General features: G+C 32.2%; 1 protein-coding gene across 6 annotated transcripts; it reads right to left on the bottom strand.

Moving 5' to 3' along the window:
• Positions 1–1,125: 1,125 nt before the first annotated feature.
• LOC130629538 (mitochondrial ribosome-associated GTPase 1-like) lies at positions 1,126–16,251 on the bottom strand. Of its 6 annotated transcripts, none has more exons than XM_057442789.1 (13): positions 15,696–16,251; positions 15,442–15,487; positions 15,077–15,141; positions 14,293–14,397; positions 13,555–13,644; positions 13,231–13,287; positions 12,776–12,893; positions 10,594–10,658; positions 10,409–10,448; positions 10,241–10,297; positions 5,474–5,555; positions 2,031–2,119; positions 1,126–1,648 (listed from the first exon to the last, which is right to left on the bottom strand). In XM_057442789.1, exons 3-13 carry the CDS (start codon positions 15,137–15,139, stop codon positions 1,557–1,559), a joined length of 858 nt encoding a protein of 285 aa, XP_057298772.1. In that variant the 5' UTR covers positions 15,140–15,141; positions 15,442–15,487; positions 15,696–16,251; the 3' UTR covers positions 1,126–1,556. The 6 variants fall into 6 exon arrangements, 5 of the variants coding, with proteins under 5 accessions (XP_057298772.1, XP_057298773.1, XP_057298768.1 ...); XM_057442790.1 differs by lacking the exon at positions 15,442–15,487 and adding an exon at positions 15,523–15,623; XM_057442785.1 differs by lacking the exon at positions 15,442–15,487.
• Between the last annotated feature and the right edge of the window lie 18 nt (positions 16,252–16,269).

Below are 16,269 nucleotides of genomic sequence, written 5' to 3' on the forward strand. Positions count from 1 at the left end.
AATTAAAAAACCTTAAGTTATACCATAGCGTACAACTAACGGAAAAACTCTTGTAAAACTAGTAACGATTATTCGCAACGCTTGTGCATTTTTTGTCCAGAATTACTTTAAGCATAATTATTTTGTGTCGTTTTTTTATGAAACAAGTCAAAGGTACCGATAAAATCCTGGCTAGCCAAAATCTGTTTCTACTTTCCTGAACAATTTAAAAGCTAGTACCCAGGTATATTCTTCCGTACGTGTTGACAGAATGCCAGAAAAATGAGTTTAACCCAATTCGGTCCGCGGTTTTTCAAACATACTATGACCTATACTATGACTCAATAACTTTTCATAGGGTTGTTCAAATTGAATCAAACTTGGCACACTTATAGTAAGTCATAAAAGGAACAAAATGGCAACAATAAATTTTTGCTTTCGTAAAGACATTTTCTGTGAAGTCACCAGAAGCTTTAAATTTGTTAAAAATGCCAGTATCTCCATAAAATTGAATTACTTTTGTTCTAGAGCAAATTTTTATATTCTGTTTGAAGTTTCTGAAAGCTTAATAAAAGTTATTTAACATATATTCGGGTTTTTACATGGATCGCATTAAAAATTGCAAAAAAATGCCCGAGAATCCGTTTTTTCTGATTTTTGGGTAAAACCCGACAAAATCGGGAAATCTGATTGGTCACGTGTCCGAATTATGAAAAATGATTCTTCTTGATGAAACAAGGTTGCGTTGCAAGTTTCAAGTTCTAAGGATAATCCTAACAGGAGTTATTATATTTTCCCCATTATAAGGATTTTATAGAGATTTTTAGGGGTAGTTTCGAATAATGGCCAATATCAAAGCCTCTGAAGGGTATGGGATCTAAATATTTAGCATGCAAGTGTCTAATAAGTAAATATTGAAACTCAGTAAGTAGCATAGCCATATAACAAAGCAATAAGGAGTTATTAAAAAAAACCGTCAGAAGGGGGCGAAATGTGGGGTATAATTTAAAAATGCGCGACTTTAAGCAGGCGTCCTACTTTGTAAGTACGCTTATACTATAGCAACGCATTCACAGGCGAAGTATTTATAGGCTGTTGCAGGATTCGATAATGGCTTGACGATGAATGGTGAAATTTCAACTGAACTTCGAACCATGATTACATGTATTATAAGATAAAGTTTTACGAATCGTACAGAGTAACACAACCAATCGTAACAGTAACGTTTCACTTTTCGTTGAGCGTAACAGGATTTATCGTAACAGTGACGTTTCACGTTTTGTTCAGTGTGACACGATGAATCGTAATTTTGGCGCTTCATATTTTATTGAGCGTAACACAATCTATCGTAACAGTGACGTTTTACTTTTTGTTGAGTGTGACACGATAAATGGTAACAGTGAGGTTTCACGTTTCATCGAGAGTAACACAACTCGATCAACCGTAACAGCGACGTTTCACGTTTTATTGAGGTGCGAGGTTTCACGTTTCGTCGAGAGTAACACAACTCGATCAACCGTAACAGCGACGTTTCACGTTTTATTGAGCGTAGCACAATCTATCGTAAGTGCGAGGTTTCACGTTTCGTCGAGAGTAATACGACCAAACCTTCCATTTCTGAAAGCTTGTATTAACAATATCGAACAACGTCGGTAATCTGGTCGAGAATCTAAAATTAAAAGAGTATAGTTACGTCACCAACGTAAGTAGCGGTTACTTACAACAGTTCTTCTAACAGATTTTGAACTTGAATATATTTAGGTCAAAAGCAAAATCATTTTTTTAGCCGTGCATGTGAAATAGTTTTTACTTTTTTGAATTCCACAACGCTTCTAGTTAACACTCCCCATTTTAGACACCCCCTATAGGCCTAACACCCTATTTTCAATGTTCCTCTTCGACATCCGTCCAATTATTAAAATCCCGTCTTCTTTAAGGGGTGTTTATCTGATGATGCCCTAGCTTACACCCACTCAGTTTTGACATTTGTCATAAGAACCTTGCACTCAATGAAGATATTTAAGAAATATCAAGTAAGATAACTAACGTACCCCTTATGAGATCTCTCTGTTCAGCTAGTGAGTATATCACTTTATCAAAATCGTCGCACGGTTCTTTTAGCGCACACATCTTTAGATATCTATAAAAAATAAAATACAAACAGGGAGGTAAAAACAAGAGAAAAAGATTGTTGACAAATACAAGAAAAAGTGTAATAAATCTTTAAATATCTATAAAAAATAAAGTACAAACAGGGGGGGGGGGGGGGGGGGGGGGGGTAAAAACAAGAGAAAAAGATTGTTGACAAATACAAGAAAAAGTGTAATAAATCTTTAAATATCTAAAAAAAATAAAGTACGAACAGGGAGGTAAAAACAAAAGAAAAAGATTGTTGACAAATACAAGAAAAAGTGTAATAAATCTTTAAATATCTATAAAAAATAAAGTACAAACAGGGGGGGGGGTAAAAACAAGAGAAAAAGATTGTTGAAAAATACAAGAAAAAGTGTAATAAATCTTTAAATATCTAAAAAAAATAAAGTACGAACAGGGAGGTAAAAACAAAAGAAAAAGATTGTTGACAAATACAAGAAAAAGATTGTTGACAAATACAAGAAAAAGTGTAATAAATCTTTAAATATCTATAAAAAATAAAGTACAAACAGGGGGGGGGTAAAAACAAGAGAAAAAGATTGTTGACAAATACAAGAAAAAGTGTAATAAATCTTTAAATATCTAAAAAAAATAAAGTACGAACAGGGAGGTAAAAACAAAAGAAAAAGATTGTTGACAAATACAAGAAAAAGTGTAATAAATCTTTAAATATCTATAAAAAATAAAGTACAAACAGGGGGGGGGGGGTAAAAACAAGAGAAAAAGATTGTTGACAAATACAAGAAAAAGTGTAATAAATCTTTAAATATCTAAAAAAAATAAAGTACGAACAGGGAGGTAAAAACAAAAGAAAAAGATTGTTGACAAATACAAGAAAAAGTGTAATAAATCTTTAGATATCTATAAAAAATAAAGTACAAACAGGGAGGTAAAAACAAGAGAAAAAGATTGTTGACAAATACAAGAAAAAGTGTAATAAATCTTTAAATATCTATGAAAAATAAAGTACAAACAGGGGGGGGGGGGGGGTAAAAACAAGAGAAAAAGATTGTTGACAAATACAAGAAAAAGTGTAATAAATCTTTAGATATCTATAAAAAATAAAGTACAAACAGGGAGGTAAAAACAAAAGAAAAAGATTGTTGACAAATACAAGAAAAAGTGTAATAAATCTTTAGATATCTATAAAAAATAAAGTACAAACAGGGGGGTAAAAACAAGAGAAAAAGATTGTTGAAAAATACAAGAAAAAGTGTAATAAATCTTTAGATATCTATAAAAAATAAGTACAAACAGGGAGGTAAAAACAAGAGAAAAAGATTGTTGAAAAATACAAGAAAAAGTGTAATAAATCTTTAAATATCTATAAAAAATAAAGTACGAACAGGGAGGTAAAAACAAGAGAAAAAGATTGTTGACAAATACAAGAAAAAGTGTAATAAATCTTTAGATATCTATAAAAAATAAAGTACAAACAGGGAGGTAAAAACAAGAGAAAAAGATTGTTGACAAATACAAGAAAAAGTGTAATAAATCTTTAGATATCTATAAAAAATAAGTACAAACAGGGAGGTAAAAACAAGAGAAAAAGATTGTTGACAAATACAAGAAAAAGTGTAATAAATCTTTAGATATCTATAAAAAATAAAGTACAAACAGGGAGGTAAAAACAAGAGAAAAAGATTGTTGAAAAATACAAGAAAAAGTGTAATAAATCTTTAGATATCTATAAAAAATAAAGTACAAACAGGGAGGTAAAAACAAGAGAAAAAGATTGTTGAAAAATACAAGAAAAAGTGTAATAAATCTTTAAATATCTATAAAAAATAAAGTACGAACAGGGAGGTAAAAACAAGAAAAAAAGATTGTTGACAAATACAAGAAAAAGTGTAATAAATCTTTAGATATCTAAAAAAAATAAAGTACAAACAGGGGGGTAAAAACAAGAGAAAAAGATTGTTGACAAATATAAGAAAAATGTAGTAAATCTTTAGATATCTAAAAAAAATAAAGTACAAACAGGGGGGTAAAAACAAGAGAAAAAGATTGTTGAAAAATACAAGAAAAAGTGTAATAAATCTTTAGATATCTAAAAAAAATAAAGTACAAACAGGGGGGTAAAAACAAGAGAAAAAGATTGTTGAAAAATACAAGAAAAAGTGTAATAAATCTTTAGATATCTATAAAAAATAAAGTACAAACAGGGAGGTAAAAACAAGAGAAAAAGATTGTTGAAAAATACAAGAAAAAGTGTAATAAATCTTTAAATATCTATAAAAAATAAAGTACAAACAGGGGGGGGGGTAAAAACAAGAGAAAAAGATTGTTGACAAATACAAGAAAAAGTGTAATAAATCTTTAAATATCTAAAAAAAATAAAGTACAAACAGGGGGGTAAAAACAAGAGAAAAAGATTGTTGAAAAATACAAGAAAAAGTGTAATAAATCTTTAGATATCTAAAAAAAATAAAGTACAAACAGGGGGGTAAAAACAAGAGAAAAAGATTGTTGAAAAATACAAGAAAAAGTGTAATAAATCTTTAGATATCTATAAAAAATAAAGTACGAACAGGGAGGTAAAAACAAGAGAAAATGATTGTTGACAAATACAAGAAAAAGTGTAATAAATTAAGTCATGCCGCATATTAATTCGTTATAAACCAACAAATTCCAACTTAAGTTCTTTCATACTCAACATATTAGCATTGAAGTTAACATGATGTTTTTGAAGTTCCTTTACCGATTATCGATATATGGTTTTAGGCTAACCAGATGTTATTGAATTTCCGCGCCCGAAGGCGTAGGAAATTCTTTAAAACCGTCGTTTTTTTCTTTTGGAGCATTTTTTGAGAAAAATCGACCCTGGAATTTCACGTTCCTCTGATTTTTTGTTACCTAAATGTCATTTTAGGCCAAAATTGGTCCAAAAATTAGAACTACTTTATTTTTGACAAAAAATTGCCACAGTTAATAAAAAAGGTATGCTGAACATGGTGGTGGCATCAAAATTTTGATTTTTTGTCAACTAAATGCCGTTTAAGACCATAAACATTTCATTAGCAAGACTTTCAACCATGAATGATAGGCTATATTTTTTTTAGCATTTTCTTTTAAAATATGAGTTTATTATCACACGTTTCGTTTTGTTTGCGTTTGTTGTAAGATATGATGTCACTTGTGTGCTTTATCTTCAGAGCTTCATGCACCAAACCTCTTCGAATGTTTGGCACAATAACACAACGAATTTGCAGGTTGTCATCAAATATTTTTGTAGCGAGCGGAAATTCTTAGAGCCCCCAGGGCTTCTTGTTTAAGTTGGTTTATCCTGTGGTCAATATTACTATATTAACATAAACCGATGACTAGTATCAAAGCTAACCTGGTGTTCTTTTGTTTGTTGAGCGTATAAAGCAAGTAGTCAGCAATTACCTCTTCTCCAATCACGTGATCGGGAAATGTTCCTGCAGAAATAAGTTATTCAATGCCACAGAAGTAAAACCTAGTTTTTTAACCTTAATTTGTTCAATGTTATTTCGTGTGAATTGACTAACTATAATCATAGTCATAAGAAAAAGAGTTAGTCTGGTAATTCAGGGCCGTCCTATTGTTCACAAGCAGATATGTTTCCTAAATCGGAGTGACCGGTTTAAGACTGCACAGAATTATCAATAATGGCTGCTCCTGGGGAGTATTACTTTAGTGAAGATGATTTTGATGCAATCTTGGCTGTTATTGATGAAGATTTATTAGAGAAAAATCGTGATTTAACTAAAGAATTGTCCGAAATTGTTGAAGAAATAGTTGACGACCCTTCTGAAAGTAGTTTTTCCTGTGATATATGCTTCAAAACATGCAAAACAAAACGGGGAATCACAAGACATCGAAATGCTAAACATCGTCAGCCACCAAACCAGTTAAATGACAACAACCTTACTACTGCTGAAACCAAGCTCCATCTGTTATACTTTAAGAAGTAACACCAAGTAAGCAAGCCCAATTAAGTACAAGTAAACTTTCTAAAGATGAATGCTCTAGTGAGAAGACCAGAAATTAATTTGTCAATTATGTTATTACAAACGACGAGCCAAACTTTTCTTATAGTCTGGTCAGAGATGTGATTGGTAGTTTTAAAGGTGATGCTGAAAAGTTTTATCCGGCCTTCTGCAAATCTGTTTCAGAAAATATTGTTTTCAGAAGTTATCAAATCGAAGCTCTATTCTCCTTGGTTTTGAAATGGCTAATCACGTAAAAGAAAACACTGCAAAATTTCCTTCCCATGTAAATTTTTCACCCAAAGAAAAAAACATAATCCAATATCTAAGTGCTTACGTATTTAGTACCCTATATCGTCGCATTAGGAGATCAAAAAAAAATCAAGAAGTATGCTTGGAGTTCAAAGTTTAGACATCTTATTAGCTGGAAAGTCGTGTCTTGTGAAAGACGATAAAAATTCAGATTTAGTAAATATCAAGGAGGGTTATGGTCAGTAACCGATGATGTTTTCAGAACTTTTTGTTGTGCAGAACTTGAAGTTCTTGCTGCAACTGCTAATTTTCACCATACAATTGATAGTAAGAAAATTGTTTCAGACCTGCTTGAGAACCCTGTTGTGATTTGTAATTACAACAAAATAACATCACACTCAACTGAGAAAGTCACAAAAGAATTAGCAATGAACTTACTTGAGCGTCTCATCATGCTTTATGTTCGTGTTCGTGTTTTTTCATTTGTGAAAGATAAATGTGAGCTGCACAAAATTGCATCAAAACAGAAAAAAGCTCGATCTCTACGCACTGAAATCAAGAAGTCTTCAAGCAATCTTTCAGATAGACATTGACACTAACAGTCCAGAACAGTGACTATAAACCTGTTGCAACTGCTATTTTTATAGCAACAAAATTTAAAACAATATTATTTTGGCACATGGTATAATAAATAATTATAGTAGTCTACAAAAAGGTCCAGGTAGTGTATATAGGTTTTAAGGTATTTTAAAATATTTTTTATTAATGTTTGTGTTAACAGATAAAGCTTTAAATTGATATTACCTGTCATCATTTGGAATACAGTGGTTGTTCTTGCTTATTAAGCAAATTTAATGTTTTTTATAAATGTGTGGCTATAAAAATAACCGTTTTTAGTTTCTTCTTTCTTCCAAGTGTGTTTAATTGCTCTTACGGCATGGCACAGTTTCGATATCAATTTCATGACAGTTACCAGCCATGGGTCGGAAATATTGTGTGTTTTAATTGTGTTGTCATTATAACCAAAATCACGGATTGATGGGTTATCTTCCTATGACCAATTGCACGTTGACGACCAAAGTAGTTTTCAAGGGGATCTTGAAAAAATCTTTCTGTCAGTACATATGGAACTCCATTATTAATTAAATACTGGATTAATTCTTCAACAGTAGAATGGACAGTGATTTTGATTCATTGGTAGGTTTTCCATAAGATAAACATAGTTGCTCTAATATTATCTGTGAAATTACCAGGCCTATCAGCAATTGAATCCTTCCACGTTTTGAAATATCCTAGAAATGTTTCGGTCAATCATAAGAATCTTTCATCATCAACAGATGTGTACGGTTTAAGAAATGGTTTACGTTTAATTGCTGCTTCTTTGGTATTCTTGACGTTGAGAAAGTCGAAAATTGGTCGAACACATATTACAATATTTGGCAGTTCCCTTAGCTTCTGGTGGTCCATACAACTGAAGAGCGGTAAAGACAGCTTTGCTTAACACTTGTGCTGCCAGACGTACATTCATGACTGAATATGGTGTGAGCTTATGTGGTCATTTGTTATTTTGGGAACAAGATGTAACCTACAGTCTAAGTCATCAAGGAATAACTTTGAAATATAGTTCCAGATAATATAACTTCCATCATTTCACATATTTCTGGGACATGTTGCTGCAAGAGAATTACTCAGGCAATTGCGGGCTGTTTTATATAAGTGTGGTAGATCTGAGATGAAGTAGATGGACCGTTCCTCATCCGCCATCACATTCAAAGTGCGGTATGTTACGTCCACTTCTGCATTAATGTCAGCTACACGGGTGATGTTTAGGTGCATATGGTACATTCGTCGGTCTGGAGATGCTCCATCACTTGTGACACCAACAACTTTTATGCCACATTTTTCCTCCAGTATACCAACCACTTTCCAAAAGAAAGAAAACAATTGATGTGACATTGGTAGTAGCAAAATTTGCAAACGAAAATTTTAAAGGATTTACAATGCTGCTCACGAGAAAAACATGAGATGCAATTTCATCAATCTTTTTCAACGCAACATAATTTAGATCAATTTTACCAAGGTCAACAAAACCGATAAGATCACTATTATGCTTATCCCACACAAGACTTTCTTGAATTTTCATTTCATCCATTAATAATATTGCATATTTCTCATGTGGTTGTAATTTGAAGACCATATTACACAATTCCTGGATAACGTCTTTGTTAAAACCTTGCTTTGGACGAATATAGTTCTTATAGTCCCTTAAACGACGTCTACTAGGGAGTACCAAGAAACCACTGTCTTTCTTATCGTCAACACGAATCTCATCATAAAAGGCGGGGGATTTTGCAGCTAAACCCAAGCAGTAACGAATGATCATAGGATGATAGCAAACATCATTTTTCGATTATGATAAATATTTCTGCTGCTCTTCCCAAAAACATTTCATGAATGGTGATATTTTGCGATTAGTTGTTGACATAATTTTTATGAAATCTTCACCAAGACGTTTTTTGACTGGAACTGCACAAGTGGAAATTTCATCTTGCATTTTATTCAACTCTTCATTAATTCTTTATTTTCCAACCGATGACTTTGAAGGGTTTTTATGATTCGTTCTGGAAAAGTCATGGAAATTGGTGCTTTAAGTTTGGCAGGTGAAATTAAATTGTCCCTTTTCCTTTTCAAACTTAGGCTTTCTTTTGATTCCGACCTAACACATTTCAATCATTTTTCAGAAGAAGGTGGAATAAGAACTATGCAATTTGGAGATCGATACCATTTGCTTTGATGAAGAGGTGCACTAGTGCTATCCTTGATGTTAAATACTTTTGGAACACAGTGCTCAAGACAGCTACCAGCAAAGTGGTCAAACCTGGGCATAATTTCAAATCCATAATTAATCTTGTTAAATATGTGATTGTATTAAGTTTTAGTGAATGAGAATGTCATGTTTAGCAGGAACGGACGGTAAAAAAACACGAACAGTAAAAACAAGATTATTACCAACATATATCTCATACTTTGGAACTGAGTGGATAGCATCATGACAGGCAAGAAAAGCACAATCACCTGTAGACTAATTTCAACAACTGAGTTTTAGAAATAAAATCTGTAAATGACTTGTACCGATCAGTAATGACATTTTCCACTGGTTCAATTTTTTTCTGCAAAATAGATTGTGCTGATTGACGAGGCTTAGAAGATGTGGAGGATGAAGGAAAACTTTTGATAGGAAGGTTTATTGTAGGGATAGTACTGGGAACAAGTGTGGTTCTGCTAGAGTGATTACGATTCATTTGATTTTCGCTGAGTTGCTTTTCACAAATATATATTTTTTTTCTTTGAATTCTATCCCTTAAAGCATGATCAACTTCCCTATCTTTTATCACAACAGCAACTAACTTTTCTCTCCACGACTTGTCAAATTGATTCTCACCAGCAGGAACTTTAAAAATAGATAGACCTATATATTTAGCTCTTTGTGAAACTGTGCAACCGTATATAGAGCAATTTTTGCCAGTCATGTTAAAGATAATTCTGTTTAAATGTTTGTTAATCCTATGCTTACAGTAACTAACCAGCGTGCAGTCAAAGCACTGGGTACTAGGTATATTCTGCTAACAAAAACATAAACAATAGAGCCACGCGATTCACCAGACTCTTTTTCTTATGACTATGCTAAGATATAAAATTTCAGGCCAGCCTTTCCCGCGGGTAACAATAGTATCGGTCAATTATTACTTGCGGAGAAGGTAAGCCTAAAATTGTCTATGCAAATTTGAATCCTTACAAATTTACCTCCATAAAAATGCAAGCAAAAAGTTTTTTTCACTGTACGTAAAATCAAGTTTGTAAAACTTGTCTGAAAGTGTTTTGTTATACAAAAGCTTACATACCGGTTAATGCCAACTTGATTCCGGTCATACTGTCTTGTACTTCCGGATATGATATACCTACATAACAAAAATAACATTAATATAAACATTTTTTCTGCGATGAAATCAGTTCTTCCAGCATTGAAAACGTTGCATAAAAAAGCTAAAAAAAACTATTCTGAATAATACCTGGAGTGTCGAGCAATAAAATTCTTGGAGATTGAGACATCTAGAATTAACAAAACTATTAAGTATGACAATAAAAGTCGGTTTAATGCACGTAAAGATAGTGGTCTCATGGACTTCAAAATTAGGACAAATACAAATACCAGAAACGACCTGCAGTACATCAAACAACTATATACCACACTTACTTTTATGGATTGCATGACAGACCGTGTTACACCAGGCTTTTTACCAACGGGAGTAGCTTTTCCTCCTGCATGTAGAAAAAAGCATATCACATAGTAAAAAGTGGTTAAAATTGTTTCTGCAAACCCTTTTACGCTTTCCAAGATGCAAATTTTAAAGTTATCTAAACTCGCTTTGTTAAGCTGTAAATAAAAACGAGAACGTTTGTTTTCAACAGTAACATAAAAACGAATTGCATTGAACACTCAACATCCACTCTGAACCACATCCGCTATGAACAACATTCGCTATGAACAACCATCGCTTTGAGGAACATTCGCTATTAGCAAAACATTCGCTCTCAAAAACATTTGCTCTCAAAAACATTCGCTCTCAAAAACCTTTGCTATGAACAATATTCCCTATGAACAACATTCCCTATGAACAACATTTCCTATGAACAACATTCGCTATGAACAACATTCCCTATGGACAACATTTCCTATGGACAACATTTCCTATGAACAACATTCCCTATGGACAACATTCCCTATGGACAACATTTCCTATGAACAACATTTGCTCTGGACAACATTCACTATGAACAACATTTGCTATGAACAAAATTCGCTATGAACAACAATCGCTCTGAACAACATTCCCTATGAACAACATTTGCGCTGAACAACAGTGGTTCTGAACAATATTTACTCTGAACACTATTTACTATGAACCACATTCACTGTGAACAACATTCACTATGAACAACATTCATTATGAATAACATTCCCTATGAACAACAATCGCTCTGAACAAAATTCGCTATGAACAACATTCGTTATGAACAACATTCGTTATGAACAACATTCGCTATGAACAACATTTGCTCTCAATAATATTCGCTCGGAATAACATTCACTATGAACAACATTCACCATGAACAACATTTGGTATGAACAACATTTGCTATGAACAACATTTTGGCTATGAACAACACTTGATGTAAACCTTTTTTGATATATCAGAGTGATTAAAGCAACATTCTAAAGTCATTTCATTTTACTCCTATACGATAATTTTAACCAGTTCTAAACTTTGGACATCAACTTAAGGTGAAAAAAAGTCTTGATTCATCGCAATCTTTAACGTATTTCAAGAAGAATAAAAGAAACAAATCCAAGTTACCAGTGGTTAGACATTATGTAATGTTGTAATTGACCATTTCGGACATAGATAATAACAATTTGTGAACCAGCACCACACTCTCAGGATAGTAAATAGTGTTGGAAATATGTAAACAAGAATTATTTTCACCAAATAGCTTTACAGGTGTATTTGCATTGACATAAAAGCTTCACCATTAAAGTAAGCTAGCTGGGTAACCCCACAGTGAACTTTATGTTGAGTGATAAAGTGTAGGTAAAACATTCCGTACATATAGGTATTGTGTAGGTATGAGTGTTGGTTTACATAAAAATCCCTGTCGTTAACAATCTAGCTAAAACTATCACCCACCATTTTTATTATGTGGAATAAGTTGTGGTGAAAGCCCCAAAAATAACTCGCAGTAAACGTATCACAGCCTGGTGCATTACGACCTAAATAATGCCTGTTATTGTATCAATTAGACCTTCATCCAACTTTAACACAATGTTAAAAGTATAACTAACTAAGTATATTAAACATCCAAAAGCATTAATTAACCATCTGAAATGTTTGTTGCAGCCAACCTAACCAATTTTATTTTTTAGCTAAGCAGCTGGCCAAAATAATTAAGAATTATCAACATAGCTAGAAAGTATGATTATGTAATTATCGTGACATGCAAAAGGTCAACAAAAGGGGCCTCTAAAGCTTAACACCATAATGATTAATGATTGGTTATTTGTAACAATCAGGGCTCATGATTGGCTTGCTACGCGTGAGCAATTCCAAAAGTTGGAAAATATATTGCATTTGTTACTTGTGGTTTTAAGATTTCGCGTCTGATTAAGCATGACATCCTTTTGACTGATAGACAGAATACGGAAATATTAATATGGGGACTATGTAACAAGCACTATTATTGGTAAAATTCATTTTGTCCGAACTTTTTTTGCCAATTTTACTTTTAATTGTTTTACTTAAACTTATATATACAATAAGCGTTTATGTGAAATATTTACGCCAAGGATAACACAAAACATTGTGATAAGAAATTTTTACCTTTTGACATAAAATGGCGTCTTGCAGAGTTTATAAATGATGACTTTCCAACATTAGGAATTCCACAAACAATTACTTTATACTGTCGTTCATGCAATGCTTTCACAGGTGTCTCACACTATAAAGACATTGGATATATATCAAGTTTTAGTAGCTGAAATAGCAACAATCCTTTCACACGTGTCTCACACTATAACAACAAGATAGAAAATTTGGGGAAGATGTAATCTATTTTATATAAGAAACAAGAATTTTCACTTTAACCAAAAATTATAATTTTACAGGTATTTTGACCACTTTTTTATTATTTTATCACTTTAACGTACATTATAAATTTTTAAAAGTATAGTACAAAGTCATTGCTGGGGCAATTTGGCTTTTTTTTAATTCAGCCTTAAATTGTTTTAATAAAACAAGGTGTATTAAAGCAACTGAGATCAGCATATAACAATTACCTGTTCAGATTTGACTCTATTTTGTACTGTAAAAATCTGCTTTAACACTGGCATAACCTGAAAATAAAATAAATGCAATAACTTTCTAAGCAAAGGTAAAACAAGACTACGTCAAACCAAAACATTTTTAACTTTCTAAATTATTGTTTTAAATTATTATTCTAAATTGGGCAACACCTTTCACATTGATGTCAGGTTTTCAATTTTTATAATATCTAGTCTTAAATAAGGTGCATGAAGTGGAAACAAAGACCTAGCTAACAACAGAGCATCAGCTTAACTTATTTACTACTGCAGCAACTGTGAGCGAGAGCAACATTGTACCTCTTTAATAGCATGATTAAATCGAGCGTTGCAGTTACTAAACAATACTGCATCAGCATCATCATCCTTCAATATTTTATTTGAGATTTCCTAAACAAATTTAAAAAATAAAACAAGCATATTTGTAATTAAGAAGGTACCAGGACACTATAACCCGCAAATTTTAATTATTGATGAAATCTACAGGCTGTGAATATAAATTGCCAGTATAATGTGTGTTATAATGCTCTTCCTTATTTTTAAGGTAAAGAAATGATGGCGGAATAGCCTCATACAGACACAGTTAGCATATTATTATAAAACTAGTCGTTAGCTCGTGGAAAAATCCACGGGTTCGCCCGTCGCAGCTAGGCTACCATTTTGCGTGACAGACAGATGGACGAACAGACGTATACGGGCATTATAACAGAGATTTTTAAATCAAATTTGTTTCTGTGTCTGTATTTTTGATGAGCTCTGTAAGTTTATTTAGTAGGCCTTTTGAATGTGAAAAAACAACTGATACCTTTTCCACTTGACATAATATGCAAAGATGTAAATGACTTTGGTACAGTGAGGCGCACAAACCAATTAATTTAGCTTATGAACTAGTTTTGATAATCCAGTTTTGTTTCAATGTTTTTCACACATCAGTGCAGTTATTTAATCAAAAACATATCACAGTGATTTCAACAGCTACTTTCCCTTGCATCCTTTCATATTGGATTTATTAATATTTAAAAATATGTGTACACAAACCTTTGTCTTCTTTTCATCAGCAATATCTATTTTGTTCATTAGTATTATTCTGGGTTTATTTGCATACAAATCCTCAAATTGTGGATTGGTGCTGGAAAATGGAACCTAAAGAAAACACCAACCTAATTGCAGTTGTCCCTGGAGTTATTCTATTCACTATATAGTCAGAAAATCTTGAACCCTGTCCCTTGCTCTACAGCCTTTTGGAACTGATTGCAGGTCACAAGCGCAAAATTGTAGATGACACTTTTGTTTGGAAGGTATAAAGGCAGGTTTACACCTGTTCCATTTTTCCCAATCAAACAGTTTATCTTTGCCAGAGCGAAAAAACTTCTATTCAGGTGTTTTATTTTGCCAATTGGGTAAAAATCCCTGAAAAGCATTGCTAAAAGGTGGAATCACTCTTGTCGGACCGAATTTATTTCCCTTAACATTCCCCAACTTCACAAATGTTTACTCTAAAGAACGATTTTAATACTCTTTTAAACATCTTTTTATATTATTTGTTCATTTATGTGACATTATCACTTACTATTATTATTACAAACAATATCACAAACATTATCACAAAAATTACCATAAACAATATTTGTTTGCTTCGTTGGTACAAATTAAACACAGGATATAACAACAACTTATAGTTTCAGGATGAATACCTTTGCATGTTTTAAGACAGAGAGAAAGGTAAAAAATGACGTTACCGCGATGTCTTTTCCAAGGAAGAATCGTGCTGATCCTTTTGACAAGAGAATACAAAACACTAAAACTGAAAAAATAAACTTACTCTAGCATCTCGTATTTCAATAACACAATCACAATTATTAACAATGCCCCTCATTGCTCGCATGCCTAAATAAGAAATAAAGAAAGAAAATAATAGCTTGCAATTTGCAAACCAACATGTACATCTGAAATTGTTGAATGATCAAGAAACACTTACAGTCAGCCATTAAAGTTTATTTCACGCTCCTTTTTTTTAGCTGTCATTGCATCATATTTAAAAATAACACGAAAGATATCCTTTTATTGTATTACAAATTAAACTTAAAGTTATAAACGTCTGCCAAATTAGTGTAATATTCAACAAACACTGACCAGTTTGATGTTGCAATACAAAACTAAAAATCAAAAGTACAGCTTTTTGCTTACTTGCATTCTACATTACAAAATCATTTATTATCTGACTACATCCCATCTAAAATATAACAACACATTTGCTTTGGAACTTACTTTTGTATTTCAGGATAGTTCAAAATTGAATGGAATTCAGTTTTGTCACACTATTTAAATAATGGCTTTCCAAACCAGTTAGTATGAGTCCATAAAAAACCCTGTTATAATAAGGCACAAACGAATTAATTTTTTTGTATCAGTTAGGTAATATTTAATAATAGCATTATTACCTTTCGCCATATGGAATGGAAGAACTCTGTGGAAAATATCTGGTAAGAAATAGATTGGAAACTTGAATGAAGGTCTGCTTGCCATTATGCGTGTTAAATTTAATTTTCTCTCTATAATATTGTTATATATTTAAAACCAGTACTCAAACTTAACTAGATTTTAAAGACAATTTTGATTTTAAATAAGTCAAAGTATATTAATAATTTTATTTTGACACAAAGCAAGTCTAAAATATGGCTACAATAAACCATTTAGTGGAATGAAAATAAAATTAAAAATGTATCTCATGCCTTAATTTCTCATTATTTATACTGGAAAAAAAATAAAGTGTGAGGAAGTAAATGGCATAAAAATACACAACAAGGTATATGCATAATTATAAGTGAAGAAGGTTTTTGTGTCATGCATTGGTTTTCAAGATTAAAATACGTTGTTTTTTGTTTAGTAAAAATGAATGTTACAAAACTATGGAAATGTCACAGCGGGTGGCTTAGTTTATTTGTTCAGCAATTATTTGCCACAGTAAATCTTTTCAAAAACAAAAATTTGCATTTGCGTTTGTAAAAATTTGTT

This window comes from Hydractinia symbiolongicarpus, chromosome 2, assembly GCF_029227915.1.
Source record: "Hydractinia symbiolongicarpus strain clone_291-10 chromosome 2, HSymV2.1, whole genome shotgun sequence".
Classification (NCBI taxonomy): Eukaryota; Metazoa; Cnidaria; class Hydrozoa; order Anthoathecata; family Hydractiniidae; genus Hydractinia; species Hydractinia symbiolongicarpus.

What these genes read in the sequence shown, in the direction of transcription:
- LOC130629538 (XM_057442785.1), bottom strand. Translation starts at nt 15,780, where the DNA reads ATGGCAAGCAGACCTTCATTCAAGTTTCCAATCTATTTCTTACCAGAT. An exon ending in ACGCCATTTTATGTCAAAAG is followed by an intron (nt 10,659 to 12,775) that starts GTAAAAATTTCT and finishes TTCTACATGCAG; the next exon opens with GAGGAAAAGCTACTCCCGTT. An exon ending in AATCAAGTTGGCATTAACCG is followed by an intron (nt 5,556 to 10,240) that starts GTATGTAAGCTT and finishes TTATTTCTGCAG; the next exon opens with GAACATTTCCCGATCACGTG.